This window comes from Amborella trichopoda, chromosome 10 (assembly GCF_054954075.1).
Source record: "Amborella trichopoda isolate Santa Cruz 75 chromosome 10, AtrichopodaSantaCruz75HAP2 v2.0, whole genome shotgun sequence".
Classification (NCBI taxonomy): domain Eukaryota; kingdom Viridiplantae; phylum Streptophyta; class Magnoliopsida; order Amborellales; family Amborellaceae; genus Amborella; species Amborella trichopoda.
The window spans coordinates 17,527,188-17,545,583 of NC_142345.1; the positions used below are offsets into that span (position 1 = coordinate 17,527,188).

Consider the following 18,396-nt stretch of genomic DNA (forward strand, 5'->3'; position numbering starts at 1 on the left):
TCTGTGCAGCATGATATTGATATAATTATCTTGCTTCCATTGTACTTAGTGACCTTATTTCATTCTCTCATGTGTTATTAATAGTTTCATCTATTAGAAGATAAACCCAGTATTGTATGAAAACTGATGGTGAAAATGGTCAATTAAGATTTATCTCAAATTTTGGCTTAGAATTGTCCACTGAAGCATCCTTATCACTCTCTTTATAGCTCAGTACTTGAACTATAAAGATGAGTTTCATCTCTAAATGGAGGAAATGGGTGTCTTCATGTGTCTTCTGGCTCTTTCTCTATTCTCATCAATGGCTCTGCTAAAGGGCACTTCTCAGTGACTCGTGGTCTCAGCTAAGGAGACCCTATCCCACTGTTTCTTTTTGCCATTGTTGCTGAAGTCTTCAGCAGGTCTCTCTCTTGGCTCTGTAATTGTAGGTTCCTCTCGGATTTTAAGCCCTTGAGGAGATTTGTCACCTCCAATATGTAGGTGACTGACGCACTCCTTGGTGTTCTGTGATGCCTCTGTGACTGAAGTCGATAGCTTTTGTCTTTTCCTTAGGATCTTTGAAGTGACCACGAGCTTTAAAATCATGGCCCCATCCAAGCTTATGGGGGTAGCTGTTGGCAACAATGACCTTGAAGCTTTTTCTTTGAGGTTAGGGTGTGGCACCCACAGCTTGCCCTCCAAGTATCTCGGTCTCCCTTTGTGGTTTGTGAAACCCAATTAAAGTCTTCGGGATCCTGGGGTAGAGAAATTCACGAGATGACTGTCCTTATGGAAAGTTAGATTCTTCTCCCTTGGGATTGAATTGCCCTCCTTAAAGCTATGTTGCCTAACATCCGGATTTACATTACATCCCTTTTCATGATGCCCATGAGTGTTATCAACTCTTCAGAGAGATTCATGAGATTCTTTCTTTCATCCGGTGAAGCTTCTGAGCCTAAATTCCAACTTGTGGCTTGCAAGAAGATTTGTCAGCCTATACACTAAGGAGGGTTAGGTATTCAGAGATTTGAGTTCCATGAACCTGGCCCTTGGGCAAATGGTGGTGACAACTCCCTACTGAGCATGACCTCCTCTGTCTATAGGTCCTTCTCCACAAGTACAGGAATTAATATTTTTTGTTGGTTCTCCAACAGTAGATCCAATGCTAATTCCTCTGATACCTATGAAGTATCTATGCCTCTAGAGATAGGTCGATGTCCTTTATCAGATTCAATGCCAACTGTGGTGACAAAGTCTCTTCTTGGAAAGATACATGGGCCAGAAATCAGCATTTTTGGGACGCTTGGCCTAGCCACTTTCTGGTTGCCAGCATTCCTCATGCCACTGTTGCTTAATCCTTTGAGTTCTCAGACGACAGGGTCACTTGGACACCACACATAGAAGACCTTTAAAATCTAGAAGCTGAAGACTTTTAAGCTTCTTACATCTGCTGCAACATGTGTTTATTTCACCTTATCCGAACGATAAGATTATTTGGACCAAAACCCACTTTGGTAGATTCATTGTTTCTTCCTTTTTTGAAGTCCTCTCCAATACACTTTGACCCACATCACCTATCCCCACTCTTTCTAAATCCTGGATCTCCCCTATCCCAACCAAAGTTCAAGCTTTTTCCTGGCTGGTCATGTCCAATCGAAAGCTATGGACCAGCTATAAAGGAGAGGATTACCTTTAGCTAATTATTGTAGTTTGTGTTTGGATGCTGAAGAGACACATAGCCATCTCTTTCTCCATTGCAGAGTGGCATCTACCCTCTAGGAATGAACGCTGAGAGGCTTCAATTAGCAATGGGTCATCCGGTCTCAATGGAATAGCTCTTTTTTGGCCTTCTCCCCTCCTTATCCTAAGTCAGGCTTGTTCCTCTGGAGAGCTTGGTTTTTGGCTATTCTATGGACTGTATGGGGTGCACACAATTCTAGAAATTTTAGAGCAAAGAGAACTTTACCAGTCATGGTGGATTATGTCAAAGTCACCATTTTGTTTGGCGACCATCCACAAAGACCTGAAAATCAGCTCTAGGGCAGACTTTGTCACTAAATGGGAATACATCATCAGACGCAAACCCCAAAAACACCCAAGGCAGTCTTGTGGATCCCTCCAGACCATGGAATCATCAAACTGAAAATAGATGGTTGCTCTTTGGGCAACCCGGGGCCTTGATTCCTAAGATAAAGATTGAAGGCTTTTGGGCTATGTCATGTAACATTTGCTTCTCATGTCCTACTTGTGGATTGTCTTCTTTTCTTATTTCATGCATTTCTTCGTATATTTATGAGTTTTGGTAGTTATGATAAAACAACATATGGTGCCTAAACTAAATTAAAGAAAAAGGATGAAACTAAGAAAAAAAGTGAAGGCTTACATGATTTTTCTCTTTTGGAATTTTTTGTAGGTAGAAGCTACAATCGAGTATGTTTGTCAGTATGAACGAGATGGTGCAATTCTTGTTTTTCTCACTGGTTGGGATGAGATTTCTAAGCTACTAGATAAAATCAAGAGCAACAGCTTTTTGGGGAATTCTAATAAATTTTTATTACTTCCATTACATGGCTCTATGCCTACAATAAATCAACGTGAAATATTCGAGAGGCCACCAAGTAACATGAGGTAAGCGATCTTTTTTCATGCTAGCTTTTTAGAATGGAGTCATTCCCTTCAAATTTTTTCCATGCTACCAAAATTGGTTTCCATCCAATTATGACATTTGGTAAATGCTATCACTTTGGATGGGGCTATTCCCTTTATTGTAGGTCAATTTATAAACCAATCTTTTAATACCTAAGATTCCCAAATATGGTTCGTGAGATTGAAAACCACTCTTCTTTTTCTCATGAGAAAATTCAAAAGATATTTAGAAAAGTTCAAAACTTCAGTTACTAAGAAAATGTAGTATTAAATGAGCTACGTTCTGCCATTTTGGATGCTCCCTTACCCCAACGCTGGAGTTTCTGGTTTGGTCAATGGTAGACTTACCAAGTCTAGACATTCGTGTGTTTATAGAGTTCCAAACTTAGGGGGTCTACTTGACTCAGGTGCTTCTCAAGTGGGTGTGTAAGATTATTTGACATGGTTAAAATGGAAGTACTAATTCATTGTTGGCAATGTGTGACTGCATAAACTAGATCGAAATAATGAATTGATGATATGAAGTAATGGAGAAAGGATTAAGGATCACAATGTAATTCTCCAACTTGGGATGTTTGCGATCAATGATGCCCTAGGTTAGCTTTTGAAAAGGAACTTCTGAAATTTGTAAAAACAGAATCTATTATGCGAATGCCAAATATGAGAAAACTTAAAAGAAGAAAAGAAAAGAAAAGAAAGTTAAGAAGAATGAGTGTGTGTTGTTTACAATGTCATTTATTTATTTTGGTTCAAATGAGAGAGAAAAAAAGGTTGAAACCAGGATTTGGAAACTTGGCGAGTCGAACTGAACTCGCCCGGTTCGACTCGGGAATCGGCACACCCGTGCCGGTTTCACTGCGATATCGGGAATCGCCCGTGTCTAGAGAGAACTGGGCGATTCCCAACAGTGAATCGTCGAGTCGGACCGGTTCTCAACAGTGACTCGCCCAAGAACATAGGCTGCACAGTGTTCTTCACGATTTTCATGGTTTTTTGTCATTTTCTTATCATTTTTCATCTTTTTCAGCTTTATAATTAAATCTTGCAGGCTTTAATTTAAATTTTTTAGCCATTTCAGTCAATAAAAGGCGGTAAAAATTACCGATTTTGATCACAAAATTTTGGATCTGTGAAGAACGAAGCGTGAGTTTTAGGGTTCCGCCATTTCTTTGATTTCAAGCAAAAGAGGGCATCATTTTTTATAAAATCTGAGGGTTATCGATCGTAAGAGTGTTGTTCAGAAGTTTTTGTTCATAATTTGTGAGTATTTTGGACGATTACATATCAAATTTGAATTTGAAGCCACGGGTGCACGAAAAACAGGTAAGAAGTGCGTTTTTTTTTTTCTTGCCATTCTATCAAATTTACTCAATATTTTGCAAATAATGTGTTAAATTTATAGGATTTTGATTCCTTATAGTGTTGTTTATCATCACATGTATTCAATTTGATTTTATTTATTCAATTGGAGCTTGATTTTTGAGAAAAAAAGACTGATGTCTGTGAAGAAAAAATTGATTGCCGTTTTTTTTTTTTTGTCCGCCATTCTATCAAATTTACTCAATATTTTGTAAATAATGTGTTAAATTTATAGGGTTTTGATTCCTTATAGTGTTGTTTATCATCACATGTATTCAATTTGATCTAATTTATTAAATTTGAGCTTGATTTTTGAGATTGAATAACTGATGTCTGTGAAGAACTGCTTTTTTTTTGTTCTTTTTCCTCAATTCAATCGATTTTATTTAATTTTTTGATAATGTGTTAAGATTATAGGGCTTTGATTCCTTATAGTATAATTTATCAAAACATGTATTCAATTTGATGTAATTTATTCGATTTGAGGCGGATTTTTGAGTTGGAATGACTGATGTTAGGTGGGTCTGTGAAGAACTGAGTTTTTTTTTTTAAAAAAAAATTCATGATCAATTTGTTTGAAAAATCGTGATTTTCTAAAAAATTGTAAAAATCGTGACCAGGTTTTGATTATCATGAGGAATTAAACAGTATTTTTAATTTTTATTGTTAAAGTTTTAGTGCAAAAAATTGCATGTTAGATTATTTATGCAAAAAAAGACATGTTATTATATTTTTAAAGCAAAACTGTATTTTTTAATTTGTTGTTAATGCCAAAAAATACATTAACAAATACATGATGTTAAACTGTATTATAGTTTTAAGCAGTGTTGCATTAAAAATGTATTTTTAATTTTTAATGCAAAAATACATGTTGTTAAACTATTTTATCATGAGGAATTAAAGTGAATATCATAGTTAAAAAATTGTGGCATGTATGATAATTATATTATCTTGCATTTTTCAATTTTATTATTAAATTTTTAGTGTAAAAAATGTATGTTGATACATAAATTGAATATATATTCTTGATTATTGAGTTGTAGCCATGTTTGGAGCTAGCATTTTTTATTATATTATCTTGCATATTTGTAATTGAGATGTAGGACTATTTGTGATCATTTTAATTGAGTTGGGATTGTGCCCACTATATCATTGTAAATTTATTTGTGGCATTGTGAATGACTATATCATTGTTAATGTTTTTTGTGTCAAATATACGTGTAGTGGCATTATAGATGACTATATTATTATAAATTTTTTTCTCAGTAGGAACTAATTCATGTTTATCAAAATAAAGATTTGTGACGAGTCCATCTGTACTGGCATTGTGAATTACTATACCATTGTAAATATATTTTTTATTGATAATATATCAATGTAAATTTTTTGTTCTATATGTAGCGCCTGATATAGGCTATTTCTATCTATAATGTTGCATAAATAAATTAGTTTTGCCAGTAGGAACTAAAATATTTTTATCAATAGAAGTATTTTGCATTAACAACAAATATAACTTCATGAACTACCCCTACATATTATCACTACGCATGGTGATTATTTTTCATGTTGAACTGTTAGGTTAATTTTTAACCCTTTACATATTAAAACAGTTGAACCATGGCAAGATCTACGGAGGACCTTACATGGCAACTTGGGGTCAAACTTGATCCCAGCAAAAAAGACAATTATTTGCAATTACTGCCAAAGAGTGATAAGTAGTGGGGTACATAGGTTCAAGCACCACTTGGCAGGAGTTAAGGGAGATGTTTCTGTGTACAATAGTGTCCCTAGTAATGTAAGAAAGCAGATGGCGGCATTTTTCAAGGCTACCAAAGGTAAAAAAATTACAAAGCAGAGGCTGGATGAGGAGATAGCTAGTTTATATACGTCATCAAGCTGGAATGATCCAAAAGAGCAATATAATAATGACTTGGAGATGGCCACAAGGATGAGTTTACAAGAAACATACCATAGGGAACACGGGTTTAGAATGCCTGGTAGTTATGACGTGGGCATGCATGGTGGGCCTAGCTCAGATGTGCATGGTGGGCCCAGCTCGAGCATGTATGGCGGGCCCAGCTCAAATATGTATGGAGGGGTTGATGGCAATATGTATCAAGAGGAATCAAACGTTGAAGAAATTGTTTCTAGCTTATCTAGGAGTGTCAGTATTGCCGGTCATGGTCGTATAGACCCATTTCTCTCAAAGCCTAAATCACAACAGATGACCCTCAAAGGCATGGTGAAAGGTACGAGGAACCTGTTGGGCAGATATGTTGGTAAATGGTTCTACGATAAAGGGATCTCCTTTGATGCAACCAATAGCCCATATTTTCTACCTATGGTCAACGCAATCCAGAGAGCTAGGATCAGGATAAAACCCCGGACGACATATGAGCTCAGTGGGCCAATCTTAGATGAAGAGGTGGAAGAAGTTAGAAAGTGGATTGAAAAATATAAACAGAGTTGGCCAAGAACAGGCATTACTCTCATGAGTTATGGTTGGTTGAATAAAGTTAGCAAAAATGAGCTTTTTAACTTCTTGGCTTATTCCCCAAAAGGTACAGCTTTTTTGTCTAGCAAAGACGTATCAGGGATAAAAAAGGATGCAAACTTCTTGGTACGACTATATGATCAGCTAGTGGAGGAGGTGGGAGATAAGCACGTAGTCCAGTTTATTACGGACATTGCGCGCGCATGTGTTTCTGCAGGCAGCAAGTTGATGGATAAGCGGAAGCATCTATTATCGATCCCGTGTGCTGCACACAGCATCGATCTTATGTTAGAGGAGATCGGTGAGATCAAAATTATGAAGGAGACTCTATAGGAAGCGAGGTTGGTGTCAAGATTTATATATAACCACTTTAAAATTTTATTTTTGTTCAGAGAACAATCTAAGCAAAAAGAGATAATCAAGCCTGTCATAACCTGCTTTGCAACAAATTACTTGGTTGTGGACTCCATTCAGGAATCTGAAGGTGCATTAAAGAGATTGTTTACCAGTGAAGAGTGGTTAAATGACCGCCTCTCGAAGTCCATCGGGCTAAAAGTGGACGGCTTAGTCTCAAATAGGAGGTTTTGGTCTCGATGTTCTAGTGTCGTAGGGGCCACTGCCCCTTTGGTCACGGTGTTAAGAATGGTAGATGCTGACAAGAGAGCTACCATGGGCATCCTTGACGAAGGTATCGAGAGGGCCAAATCAACTATTGAGGAGAAATGTAGTTTTGCTAGTAAAGTGATCAAGATTATAGAAGGAAGGTGGAACACCAAATTTGGACGTCCAATTCATTTTGCAGGTAAATGTATATTTATATCATTAGAATGTTTCATTCTAAATTATTTTTTTATAAAATTTTAAATGACCTTTCTCTATGTATATATTTTTTAGGTTACTACTTCAACCCAAAATTTTTCTATTTGACACCTAAGCATCCCCACAAGATTATTGAAGGGGTCAAATACATTATTGCCAGGTTGGAGAGAAGCCATCGAAACCAGGTAGCAGCAATACAAGAGGTTTTATTTAATATTTCGGTAAGAACTTGATTGAGTTGTTAAATTTGTGAGGAATAATGCACTAAAACGAAATATTATGTTTTAGCTTGCTATGTATAGGGATGCTACAGGATCCTTCGGAACTAGACTTGCCAGGAATTCTCGAACTAAGATGGATCCAGGTTATTCCCTAACTAATATTTTGTTTATTCATATATTTAATCTTATGAATTGTTCTTGCCCTTACAATCTTTTTTGCATTTTAATCCAGCTGAATGGTGGGAGATATATAGTAGTGATGCACCTCACTTAAAGAGGATAGCAATCAAGGTGCTCTCCCAGACATGTTCTGCTACTGGGTGTGAGCGAAACTGGAGTACGTTCCAATGGTTGCACACTAGGAGGAATCAACTCGCTTCGGGGAAGCTTCATAAACTAGTCTACGCTCATTACAACTTAAACCTCCGAGAGCGACAAATAAGAAGGAAGCTTGAAGACTATAGGCCAATAGACTTGGGCGCAATATTTGTCACAGACACAGTAGAACAATGGGTAGTAGAAGAAGAGGAGCCAGTGTTGTACAAGAGAGCGTTCCTTGAGGCTATCGGTGAGGAAGATCTTGAAGAAGGTGATGAGCAGCATGAAAGAGGAAGCAGCCCACCAATATATTCACAATTCGTTGGAGATGTCGGTGAAATTACACCTAATGAGGGAGAGTGGGAAGGGGGTCTAAGGGAAAATGAGAGAGATGATGATTTTGAGGCCACCCAATCCTAGCCAAATTATTCACATATCGAGTCCCAACAGCAAGAGGGTAGGGATGAGCATGACAGTGTAGGTGAGCATGAAGGATGGATAATCTTCGGGGATTTTGGATTAGGACCACAACAAAACACTAACACTTAGGGATTTGGATATATTCAGGTGCCCTTAATTTGGATGATTCGTTTTTAGAACGAGTCAATGAATTGTCACGCAAATTCAATCAATGGCACCAGCGTGACCAAGATGAAGAACGACGCCGTCTGTCATTTTATTTTTAGATCGTATGGTACGAATTGCATGCTTTATTGTAATCCATGTATGATGATATACTTAATCCATGATATTTCTATGTTTATCCTTTTGTGTGATGCAAATTAAATGGTTAATAGTAGTTCATGCAGGGAAAGAACATATCAATATTCGCATATTCATGTAAAGAAATAAAAATTCTTAATGGAGTACCCCCATTTCTTATTGAATTCTTAAAAAACAACATTTATAATGAATTTTAATAATTTTTTCGGATTTTTTTTAAGGCTTAATCCGAAAGATGCGACCGATTCCGGATCCGGATCGTCGATTCACCGATCCGGATGGGTTTTTGAGGTGCCCGATCCGGGTCACCGATCCGCTTTTTAAACCACTGGTTGAACTGAATTTCTTGAATGAAATTACTAGGTGGTTGTGTCCAACCTCCATTCAAAGCCATTTAGATTAGAAGGAAAATGAAAAGACAAAAAGTGTGTAATTTTGTAATGTTCATCTGACTATAGTTGTTACTTGTTACAAATTCATATGAGATTTGTCATTTTTATTTCTGCTGACTGCTATATGTCACTGTCAATAAAGTAGAACGACACAGAACTTGGCTTCCTCAAGTGATTTGGTGATATTTATTCCCTTAGTGCCCAATGTCTCCCATAAATTGAACTTATATATTGATAAGGTTTAATACTGATAACATGCCGATAAATCAATTTATCCTGATATTAATGCTTCATATTATTATCATGATAAAATATTCTCTCGATAATAACATGGTATCAATTTGAATTTGAAAAGAAACATGTCAGTTAAAGAGTCATTTTTTTTAAAAAAACATTTTGTTATACATTAAAAAATGTTGTCAACTTTATCATTTATAAAATTATTTATGTATTTGTGTTTTAAATTGTGTATAATTTGAATTCATACTTACCCTAATAAAAAATATTCCATGATAAATAGTATAATGTTTATTATATTAAAGTCCCGGTAGTTATTGGACAAATTGCCTATAAAAGAGACAATCATGATAATATCCTGATAACAACAATTGTAACAAGATTTAACCACAATCCACCAATGTTCCTTGCTAGGCACTCGAGTTTGAACATGTTTAATGCAAAGGCTCATCTTGAAACAATTGAACCTGAAATCTCTGGTCTATAGTAATATTTTTTGTATGTCTAGATTCTGGCATTGGCCATCATCCAACATGGGAAAATTTAGTTGCTATTGTTTTTTCCATATTTGGTGCATTTTATTTGAATTTTCCATACCATAACTTTATTCAGTGGGTGTTTGTGAATTTCAGCTTTTTGCTACTCCTTTAAGGAGTTGGAGAAAGAAAAACTTGTGGAATATCTTATGTAATATTTGTTATTTTAAACCTTTGTTTCGAGGAAATTTGTCATGTTTTCATTGGTATAACATGCAATAAGTAAATAGTTTTAGTGTTATCGTTTTCTTTCCATAAGATGCCAACAAATATTAGTCATCTTCGAAGTCGTCACATGCAGGAAAATTGTGATTGCAACAAATATTGCAGAAAGCAGTATCACTATCAATGATGTTGTGTTTGTGATTGATTGTGGAAAGGCTAAAGAAACCAGCTACGATGCTCTGAACAAGCTAGCTTGCCTTTTACCGTCATGGATTTCTAAGGCTTCAGCACTTCAGGTCAACAATATTTATCAATTTATCATCTTTTATATATGCTCCTACACATGAAGTAATTCTTTGATGTATTCAACATTTTTGAACAATCATTGCCTTTACTTTTGCGATACAAAATTTTTGGAGCAAAGGCATGTTTAGGCATTAGGACAGGTAGAGTAGATGTTTTTATAAGAAAATTAGTGGCATCATATTAGTGATTAAAAAGCAATTAATGCTCTATATGGGTGATGTCACACGTTATGTGAATGATGTCGCTCTCCATTATAGTTAATAAATACTTCTATTTCTGTCAAGACTTTCCAAATTGCCCTTGATTAATTATCTAAAATACCCTTAGACAAAAAAGTCTCTACATGGGTAAGGGTATCAAGTGTAGCCTAACAAAACCCTATATATACATATATAGGGTTTTTCTATTGTTAACAACCCTATAAAATCCCATAGGTTGCATTTAGAGAGGGATGTGAACTGTTAAAACTATAGTTTCCCATTTAATTTTCAATATTTATAAAATGAATAAGGTTATTTTGTCATTAGAGGATAATGTTGATATTTTCACTAAAAGACAAGGGTAATTATGAAGTGAATTTTCAGGTACTTTATTAATATAAATGCCCTTAATTTTTAGTGAATATTTCAAATATGCTCTTCTCGAAATGATAAATATACCTTTTGTCTTTCAGTGTTAATATCAAGACGACTCTTTCTAATGACAAAAACACCCTTAATAATCTTATAATAAAATAACAAAAAGGGGCAACTAAAGTAATTTTGACAGTTCACACCCTTTCATATGTAAAATATAAAATTCTATGGGGTGTTAACATTAGAAAAAAAGCCCCTGAGCGAATTTTTGTAGTACTTTGCTCATCGCTCATCACCATCCAAGATCCACCAAATGGCCATGATTGTCAGATATTTTTGTTGAACTTTTTTTTTTCTACAAATCAAAGTGATCTCACATTTGAAGAGTCTGTGTGCCTCAGTAAGACCCACCTCCAAAAATTATATAAATAATTCACATGAACCCCCTATGAATGTTAAGGTTTAGTCATTTTATTTTTTGATAATATTTTTTTGAGATTTTTTTCATATATAATGGTTAGTTATATTCTTGCCCCAAATTTTTGGTAAATCTAACTTGTAAAAATAGTTATTAAAATTCAAATACTATCTTATAAATGTGGTTGTTTGAACAGCTCAGATTGAATATGGGTTGATCTGACGGTCACAACGTCATTCCGTATTTTAGTTTTAATTTTTTTCTACAAATCTAAATCACTTAAAATTTTGGGCGTGTATTCTTTAAAAATAAGAGAACCTTATAAATATATCAAAAAACTAATTTGCAAAAAATAAATAGACCAAAATACCCTTGAACTTTTTAGGGGTATTTTGGTCAATTTATTTTTGCGAATTGTTTTTTTAATATTTTTATTAAGTGCGCCTTGATAAGAAAAATGGATGCCTAACTAAAATTCAAATATGAAATGAGGTTGTGATCATTAGATCGGCTCAGATTCATTCTAGGCCATTGGGCTCATATGTTACTGTGAGCTAGTGGGCTAATTTCAGCCTTTCCCATCCATATATATATATATATATATATATATATATATATATATATATATATATATATATATATAGGGTAGTGATCTCATGCAACTGTTGTATAGTAATATAATGCAACAACCTTCAAAAACCATGTTAGGGCCATTTGTTTGATCCAAATTTTATAATATACTCTTTCCATTCTTATGAAAAATCACAAAAAAGAAAAATTTGAAAACACAACCTAGAAGTATTTTTTTAGCCCAATTAACATAGGTTGTCCATTTTGATGAGATGCTTAGATCTAGGCCTTAGAATGATCTTTTTTCTTTCCAAAATTTTTGATAACTTTATCATCATTAGATTAACAATATTTAGAAAGAAAAACATGATTTTGAATTCATAAAGGCCTAGATCTTGAAATTCATCAATGGACGGTCTAGTTTCATTATTGGAGGGGACTCATTTTGACCATATATAGGGTGCAAATTAGTGTTTGTTTTTTTTTTAGTTTGACTATTAAGATGAAGAGAGTGTGTCCAAAATTTTGGGTCATACAGAAACCCACAAACATGATTTTCTAGAAGTATGGTTGCATTATACTATGATACAACCGTTGCATGAAAGCACTACCCATATATTTATAGGTGAATATATAGGACGACAAACTCAAAATATTCACATGCGTGCTGGGATCCCTAAGGAATCCCTTGTGCCATCATCATAAAAGCACACGACAATGTCTGATGGCAAAACAAAATGGCCTAGAATTCTAACAGTTGTAAGGGGACAGCATTGAAAGAGGCTCCATTATCAATCAGGATTTCCAGATCATCTGCGTCAACTATGATGTACAGGGGCTCTACATGCTAAGTTTATACTTCAACCAAATCGTCCTTATATATGTGTGTGTGTGTGTGTGTATATATATATATATATATATATATTTATAGATATGGAAAAACCTAAAAATGCCTATAGGCGAAATGCTACAGTGTTTCACCATCGCCACAAACTTGCTATATTCGTGGCGGTTTATTGAATGGACCCACAACAGACGACGCAACGTTCGTTGCGGTTCCATGTGATTTTTTTACCGCTACAGACCTAGTATGTCCATGACGGTATCGCCACAGACATGCTAGGTCCGTGGCGGTCAAAAAATGCATGCCGGCCGATTTTTTCGGACGGCGATTGACCTATGGGCGAATTCACTATATCATTTCGCCCATAGGTGTTGCGTAGACGCTTCATATATATATATATATTACAACAACTCCTTCAGGCGAATGCGTTACTTAGGATGAATCTTTTTTATCCAAAATTTTAGGATCCATCTAAGTATCATCATATGATTATCTTCATGAAAAAAAATCGGATTTAAGTTCTTAAGAACCTAGTTGTTGGTCTCTAAGAATTGGATGGTTCTTGTTCAATCTTGGGATATTAACTTTTTTGAGACGTTAGTCTTATTTAATTTTTTTTTCTTTAAGGTTCGTTATTAGTGCTACATCCCCAAAACTTGGGGCTCAAAAACATATTACTAATATGAATTTTGCCCGAAGGGAGCAAACTGTGCATTTGCTCCCACGGGGTGGTAGGCAAACTTATATATATGAATGATTTCATGTCATAGTGTCATTGTAATATAATGAAACCACACATCTAGAAAACCATCTTTTCGGCATTTGTATGACCCCCAGATTTTCCATAGGCTCTCTTAATCTCAACAATCACTCGCAAAAATAAATAAAAATAATAAATAAATTTGCACCTTACATATGGACAAAATGAGGCCCTGTCCAAACAATGACTTGGACCGTCCATTTGGTTAATTCTAAAATATAGGCTTTTAGGAACTCAATCAGTTTTTTCTTTTTTAGCATTATTTATTTAATGGTAACAAAACCATCTACATAATTTGGAAAAGGATAAAGTTCCTTCGAAGGCCTAGATATAAGCATCTTACCCAATGGATGCCCTACATTAAGTAGGTTAAAAAAATACTTTTTAGGGTACATCTTTAAGTTTTGTATGTGATTGTTCAATATATATATAGGGAAAAGATCCTATCAGCCCACCAGCTAATAGAATAGTGTAAGCCTAATGGCCCAAATTGCATCTGGGCTGATCTGATGGTCATGATTGTATTTCATATTTGAATTTTAATCTTTTTTCTAAAAATCCTAATGACTTGAAATTTGATATATATATATATATATATATATATTGATAGTGAGTGAGAGAGAGAGAGAGAGTCTTCCTAATGCAATTTGACATTTTCATAGAGACGAGGCCGTGCTGGGCGTGTGCAGCCTGGAGTTTGTTATCGTCTTTACCCGAGGATCATTTATGATGCGATGCCCCAATATCAGTTGCCTGAAATTCTTCGAACACTATTACAGGAGTTATGCCTTAACATAAAAAGTTTACAGCTTGGGAACATTGCGTCTTTCTTGGCCAAGGCCCTGCAGCCCCCTGATCCTCTTTCTGTTCAAAATGCTATTGATCTTTTGAAGATAATAGGAGCTTTGGATGATACGGAGGAGCTAACCCCTCTAGGTATGTGGCTATGTGCAGAAAATAATACGAGTATCATGGTTGAAGGATTCAATGATGTCTTTTGCTTCATCTTCTTTTCCTTTGTTCTTTGATCTGAAATTCTCTGTGATTCTACTGATAGGTCATCATCTTTGCTCCTTGCCTGTGGATCCTAATATTGGAAAAATGCTTCTTTTGGCATCCATCTTTCAATGTCTGGATCCTGCATTAACAATTGCAGCGGCTCTTGCACACCGTGACCCATTTGTCCTTCCACTCAACAGGAAAGAAGAAGCTGATGAGGCAAAAAGATCATTTGCTGGAGATTCATACAGGTTTCTACTAATTCGTGATCCTGGTTACTTTTCGGGAGAATCAGAGAATATCTAATCAAAATTCACTTATCATTTTTAAATTGTAGTGTCCATATCATATGTAACTATTGTTATGACCTTCAACTACTTGAGTTGCTAACTATTAGGATACAAAAGACTGACACAAACTACACAGTTGCACCTCAACTAAGTAGAGCAAAGAACTAATTAATTTTGACTTCACGTACAATATAACTAATTTTGACTGTTTGTCATGCGGTTTGCATACGGCTGATTGCTTTTTATGCAATAGTGGTGCATTAATCTGGAAAATTAATCAAATGCCAGATCTTCAATGGAAACTATTTTCAAGTTCTCTGAGGCGGTCTTATGGGTGCATCTTAATGCCTCAGCTTGAGGCTGCGATTACTAGAGAGAAGGAAGTTTGTAGTTTTTCATACGAGTAGAGAGAATGCCTGGAAAGGTGGGGACAGAAAAAGAGAGGATGGCAAAGAAGGGTGACCGTTATTAGAAATTACTCAGGATGTCATCTTTGGGGATGAGAATAGATTCCTGAGCAATGGAGCGAGAACCTCTTTGGGCTGTGTTGTATATTATGTAGTAGGAAGAAAAATGGAGGAAATTACAGCCACCAAGTCACAACACACCAAAAAAGGACTAGAAAGCACATGAATTATGACTGGCAATATGATTAACTATAGCTTTTTTATATAGGTCTCCCTCTCCCAATAAATTCAAGTGCCTCAATGCCGGTGACTTATCCTTAACCAGCCATGTTTCTAGGGCCTCGTTGTCTCAAAAATTCCTGCCCTCTGATCCTTTGCCAATCACAATTCTGTTCAGGCCATAAATTTTGCCCCTTTGTTGAACAAACGTATTCGTCTATCCAAAGAAAAATGTCATCATCATCATCATCCAAACCTTATCCCAATTCATTGGGGTTGGCTATCCAAGGAAAAATGTCATTCCATTTTCTTTCCCATCCCCTGCTAGCTGATTTTCTTGCTATGCCCCGCAAAGGAAATTATGTTGCTCCTGCAGCAGTAAAAACACAGGAAGCAGTAAATAAATTTAAGTGTGCTCCAAGAGAGTAACCCAAAAGATAACCAAAAAAAAGTATTGTGTGCGAGACGAGCAAACAAAGGGCAGGGGAATAAACTGTAGAGCATCATAAAGTGGGCTAAGTATTCTTGATAAGGCAGTATGCTGTGTTATATCATGGCAATGATTGGGATAGATGTATTATACCATAAATTGTATCCTTATAGATTGACAGTTTTCCATAATGTGTTATGGGAAAGGTTTCCATACTTTCCCTACAGCATAGAAGATCTATGCTTCCCCTACCATCCAGCCGTCCAATTTTGATCAAGAGAGCCACTCACCGTTTGATCTTAGATCCGACGTCTCAAAGTATTTTTTTTTTAATTTTTTTTTATAAAAATTGTATGAATATGAAATTCGGTACTGCCATCTTCTCATTGGGGAGCACCTATGAAAACAATTTAAAAAACATTTTCGATAAAATATTGACCAAAATACCCCTTAAAACTTTCAGGGGTATTTTGGTCATTTTATTTTATTGGACATATTTTTTATATATTTTTGGCTAGTGCGCGTACAAATTTTGGTCTCAAAAATAGTTTATAGAAAAAATATTAAAAATAAAATAGTGTAGAGATGTGACATTGTGATTGGGGCAATCTTGGCCCTCCATTCAGAATGGACGGTTGGATAAGGGGAAGTATATAAGTTTCATGTTGTAGGGGAAGCATAGAAAGCTTGCCCATGTGTTATATAGTTCATGAATATATAAAATTAAGATGAAAAATGTAGAGATGACAAACTCTATGATGTTGAGACCACAATCTCTTTTGCAGTGACCACATTGCGCTCCTTAGGGCATTTGAGGCATGGCAGCATGCCAAGCGTAATGGCAGGGAAAGGCAGTTCTGTTGGGAGAATTTCTTATCCCCCATAACCTTGCAGATGATGGAGGATATGAGAAACCAATTTTGTCGTCTACTCTCAGATATTGGCTTCCTTAACAAAGGAAGAGGACTCAAGGTAGATTCTTTTCTTCTTTCTTTTTGTTATGAACATTCTATTAGTCTAGGAAAGGCTGGTACGTGGTCCATGCATTATCTACTGCATATATTGCATAGATGGCGTGTGCTCAAATGGCTTGGGGACACTTTATGTGAATAAAACAAATAAGTCCTACTGGCATCCTCCTACAGTCTTGCTCCTGTTTGCATGCAAACCATAAATGCAGGATTGCAATGCAGAAATTGAAATCACCAGATCTCTCTCTCTCTCTCGAGGATACAATTCTCTTGTTTTTGTAGGAATACAATGTCTACAGTGAGGACGTGGAGATGGTGTGCGCCATACTATGTGCAGGCCTTTACCCCAATGTCCTGCAGTGTAAGAGAAGAGGAAAGAGGACGGCATTCTACAGTAAAGAGGTGGGCCAGGTAGATATGCACCCATCTTCTGTCAATGCTGTGGTTCAGCAATTCCCTCTCCCTTACATGGTCTACAGTGAGAAGGTCAAAACATCCAGCATATATATCAGGGACTCGACCAACATATCCGACTATGCTTTGCTCCTTTTTGGTGGCAATCTTTTGGCAAGCCAAACTGGAGAAGGCATAGAGATGCTTGGAGGTTACCTTCATTTCTCAGCTTCCAAGAGTGTGTTGCAACTGATACAGGTTTGATTTCTTGGTCAATTAGACTTCATTTTTTCTATTTGTTGCCTTTACACCCTGCTCTGATTTACTGGAAATGGGTGTCTCAGAAATTGAGATGGGAACTTGACAAGCTTCTTCAGAGGAAGATTGAAGATCCTGAGCTGGACATTCCATCTGAGGGCAAAGGGGTTGTGGCTGCTGCTATTGAATTACTGAACAACCCAAATGTGAAGCAACACACAAATCGCAGGGGTAGAAGTTGAACAAACTGATCAATCCATCTTTTTCAATTCAAGCATTACCACTGAATCCAAACATCTATAGTCATGCCTTCGGCTGCCGGAATAGTCTTTTCATGCCATCTTAATTGATCTTTTGTCTTAGAATTTTTATTTCTTTTCAGGAACCAAAGATAATTGTCCCCCAGTATTTTTCTATCGCCATAAATTTAAACTTGTGATATCATGTGGGTATATTCTCAGAACTGAATATTAATATATAAGAGTTATTTCTTCTTATATTTCTGTGCTTCCTTCCTGTATTTAGGATTGTGTGTTACATGGTTGCTTGCATGTGATATTTCCCTTTCAGTGTTTGTATATGATGTGTTGCTGTGACCATTGTTTGTCAAAATCAGGTCCTACAGGGGTTGAGGTCCATCAACGGTTGAAGCTTGTCCAAGGTTTGAATAGTAACTAACGTACCTTCCCACACGGACTCAATTGTTTTGCATTCAGGAGGAACCGGAGGCCATTGCTTCAATTTCTTGCCTGTTGCCAGCAACCTAGAGAAAGAGTGGCGTTTAGTGAGAACTTCCACCATGCTTTTACTGCCTTCCATCAACAAAAGCAAGACAAACCTTCATGGCAAATGATTGTCCACCGTGTAAGCTTGATGACAAATTTTACACTTAGCCAAGTCTTGCCAAAACCGTGCCAATAGTTAGTCCTTGGAGTCCTTTGCTTGTTGGCAGAGCACCAAAATTAGTGTTACATGGACACCAACACGAGTGTTATATCTAGTTACGAGTGTCAAAGTATCTAGAATGCTGACCCAAAAACCCGGCTCCGACACATCCGTACATTTAT

General features: G+C 36.2%; 2 protein-coding genes across 11 annotated transcripts in view; both read left to right on the forward strand.

The window, feature by feature from the left end:
- Positions 1-17,826, forward strand: part of LOC18438855 (RNA helicase family protein) — a 92,647-nt gene extending 74,821 nt beyond the window's left edge. For 7 of the 10 annotated variants that reach the window (XM_088849998.1, XM_088850002.1, XM_088850000.1 and 4 more), the window contains 7 exons: positions 2,393-2,607; positions 10,026-10,185; positions 14,025-14,298; positions 14,420-14,612; positions 16,493-16,679; positions 16,961-17,329; positions 17,416-17,826. In XM_088849998.1, coding sequence (XP_088706124.1) covers positions 2,393-2,607; positions 10,026-10,185; positions 14,025-14,298; positions 14,420-14,612; positions 16,493-16,679; positions 16,961-17,329; positions 17,416-17,571 — 1,554 coding nt within the window. In that variant the 3' untranslated portion in view covers positions 17,572-17,826. The remainder of the gene's footprint in view (positions 1-2,392; positions 2,608-10,025; positions 10,186-14,024; positions 14,299-14,419; positions 14,613-16,492; positions 16,680-16,960; positions 17,330-17,415) is intronic. The other 3 variants (XR_016043026.1, XR_016043027.1, XR_016043025.1) reach the window with 2 other exon arrangements.
- LOC148780070 (uncharacterized) lies at positions 7,121-8,530 on the forward strand. Its single transcript, XM_088850005.1, has 4 exons — positions 7,121-7,280; positions 7,373-7,482; positions 7,586-7,661; positions 7,751-8,530. Exons 1-4 carry the CDS (start codon positions 7,121-7,123, stop codon positions 8,254-8,256), a joined length of 852 nt encoding a protein of 283 aa, XP_088706131.1. The 3' UTR covers positions 8,257-8,530.
- Positions 17,827-18,396: the final 570 nt, after the last annotated feature.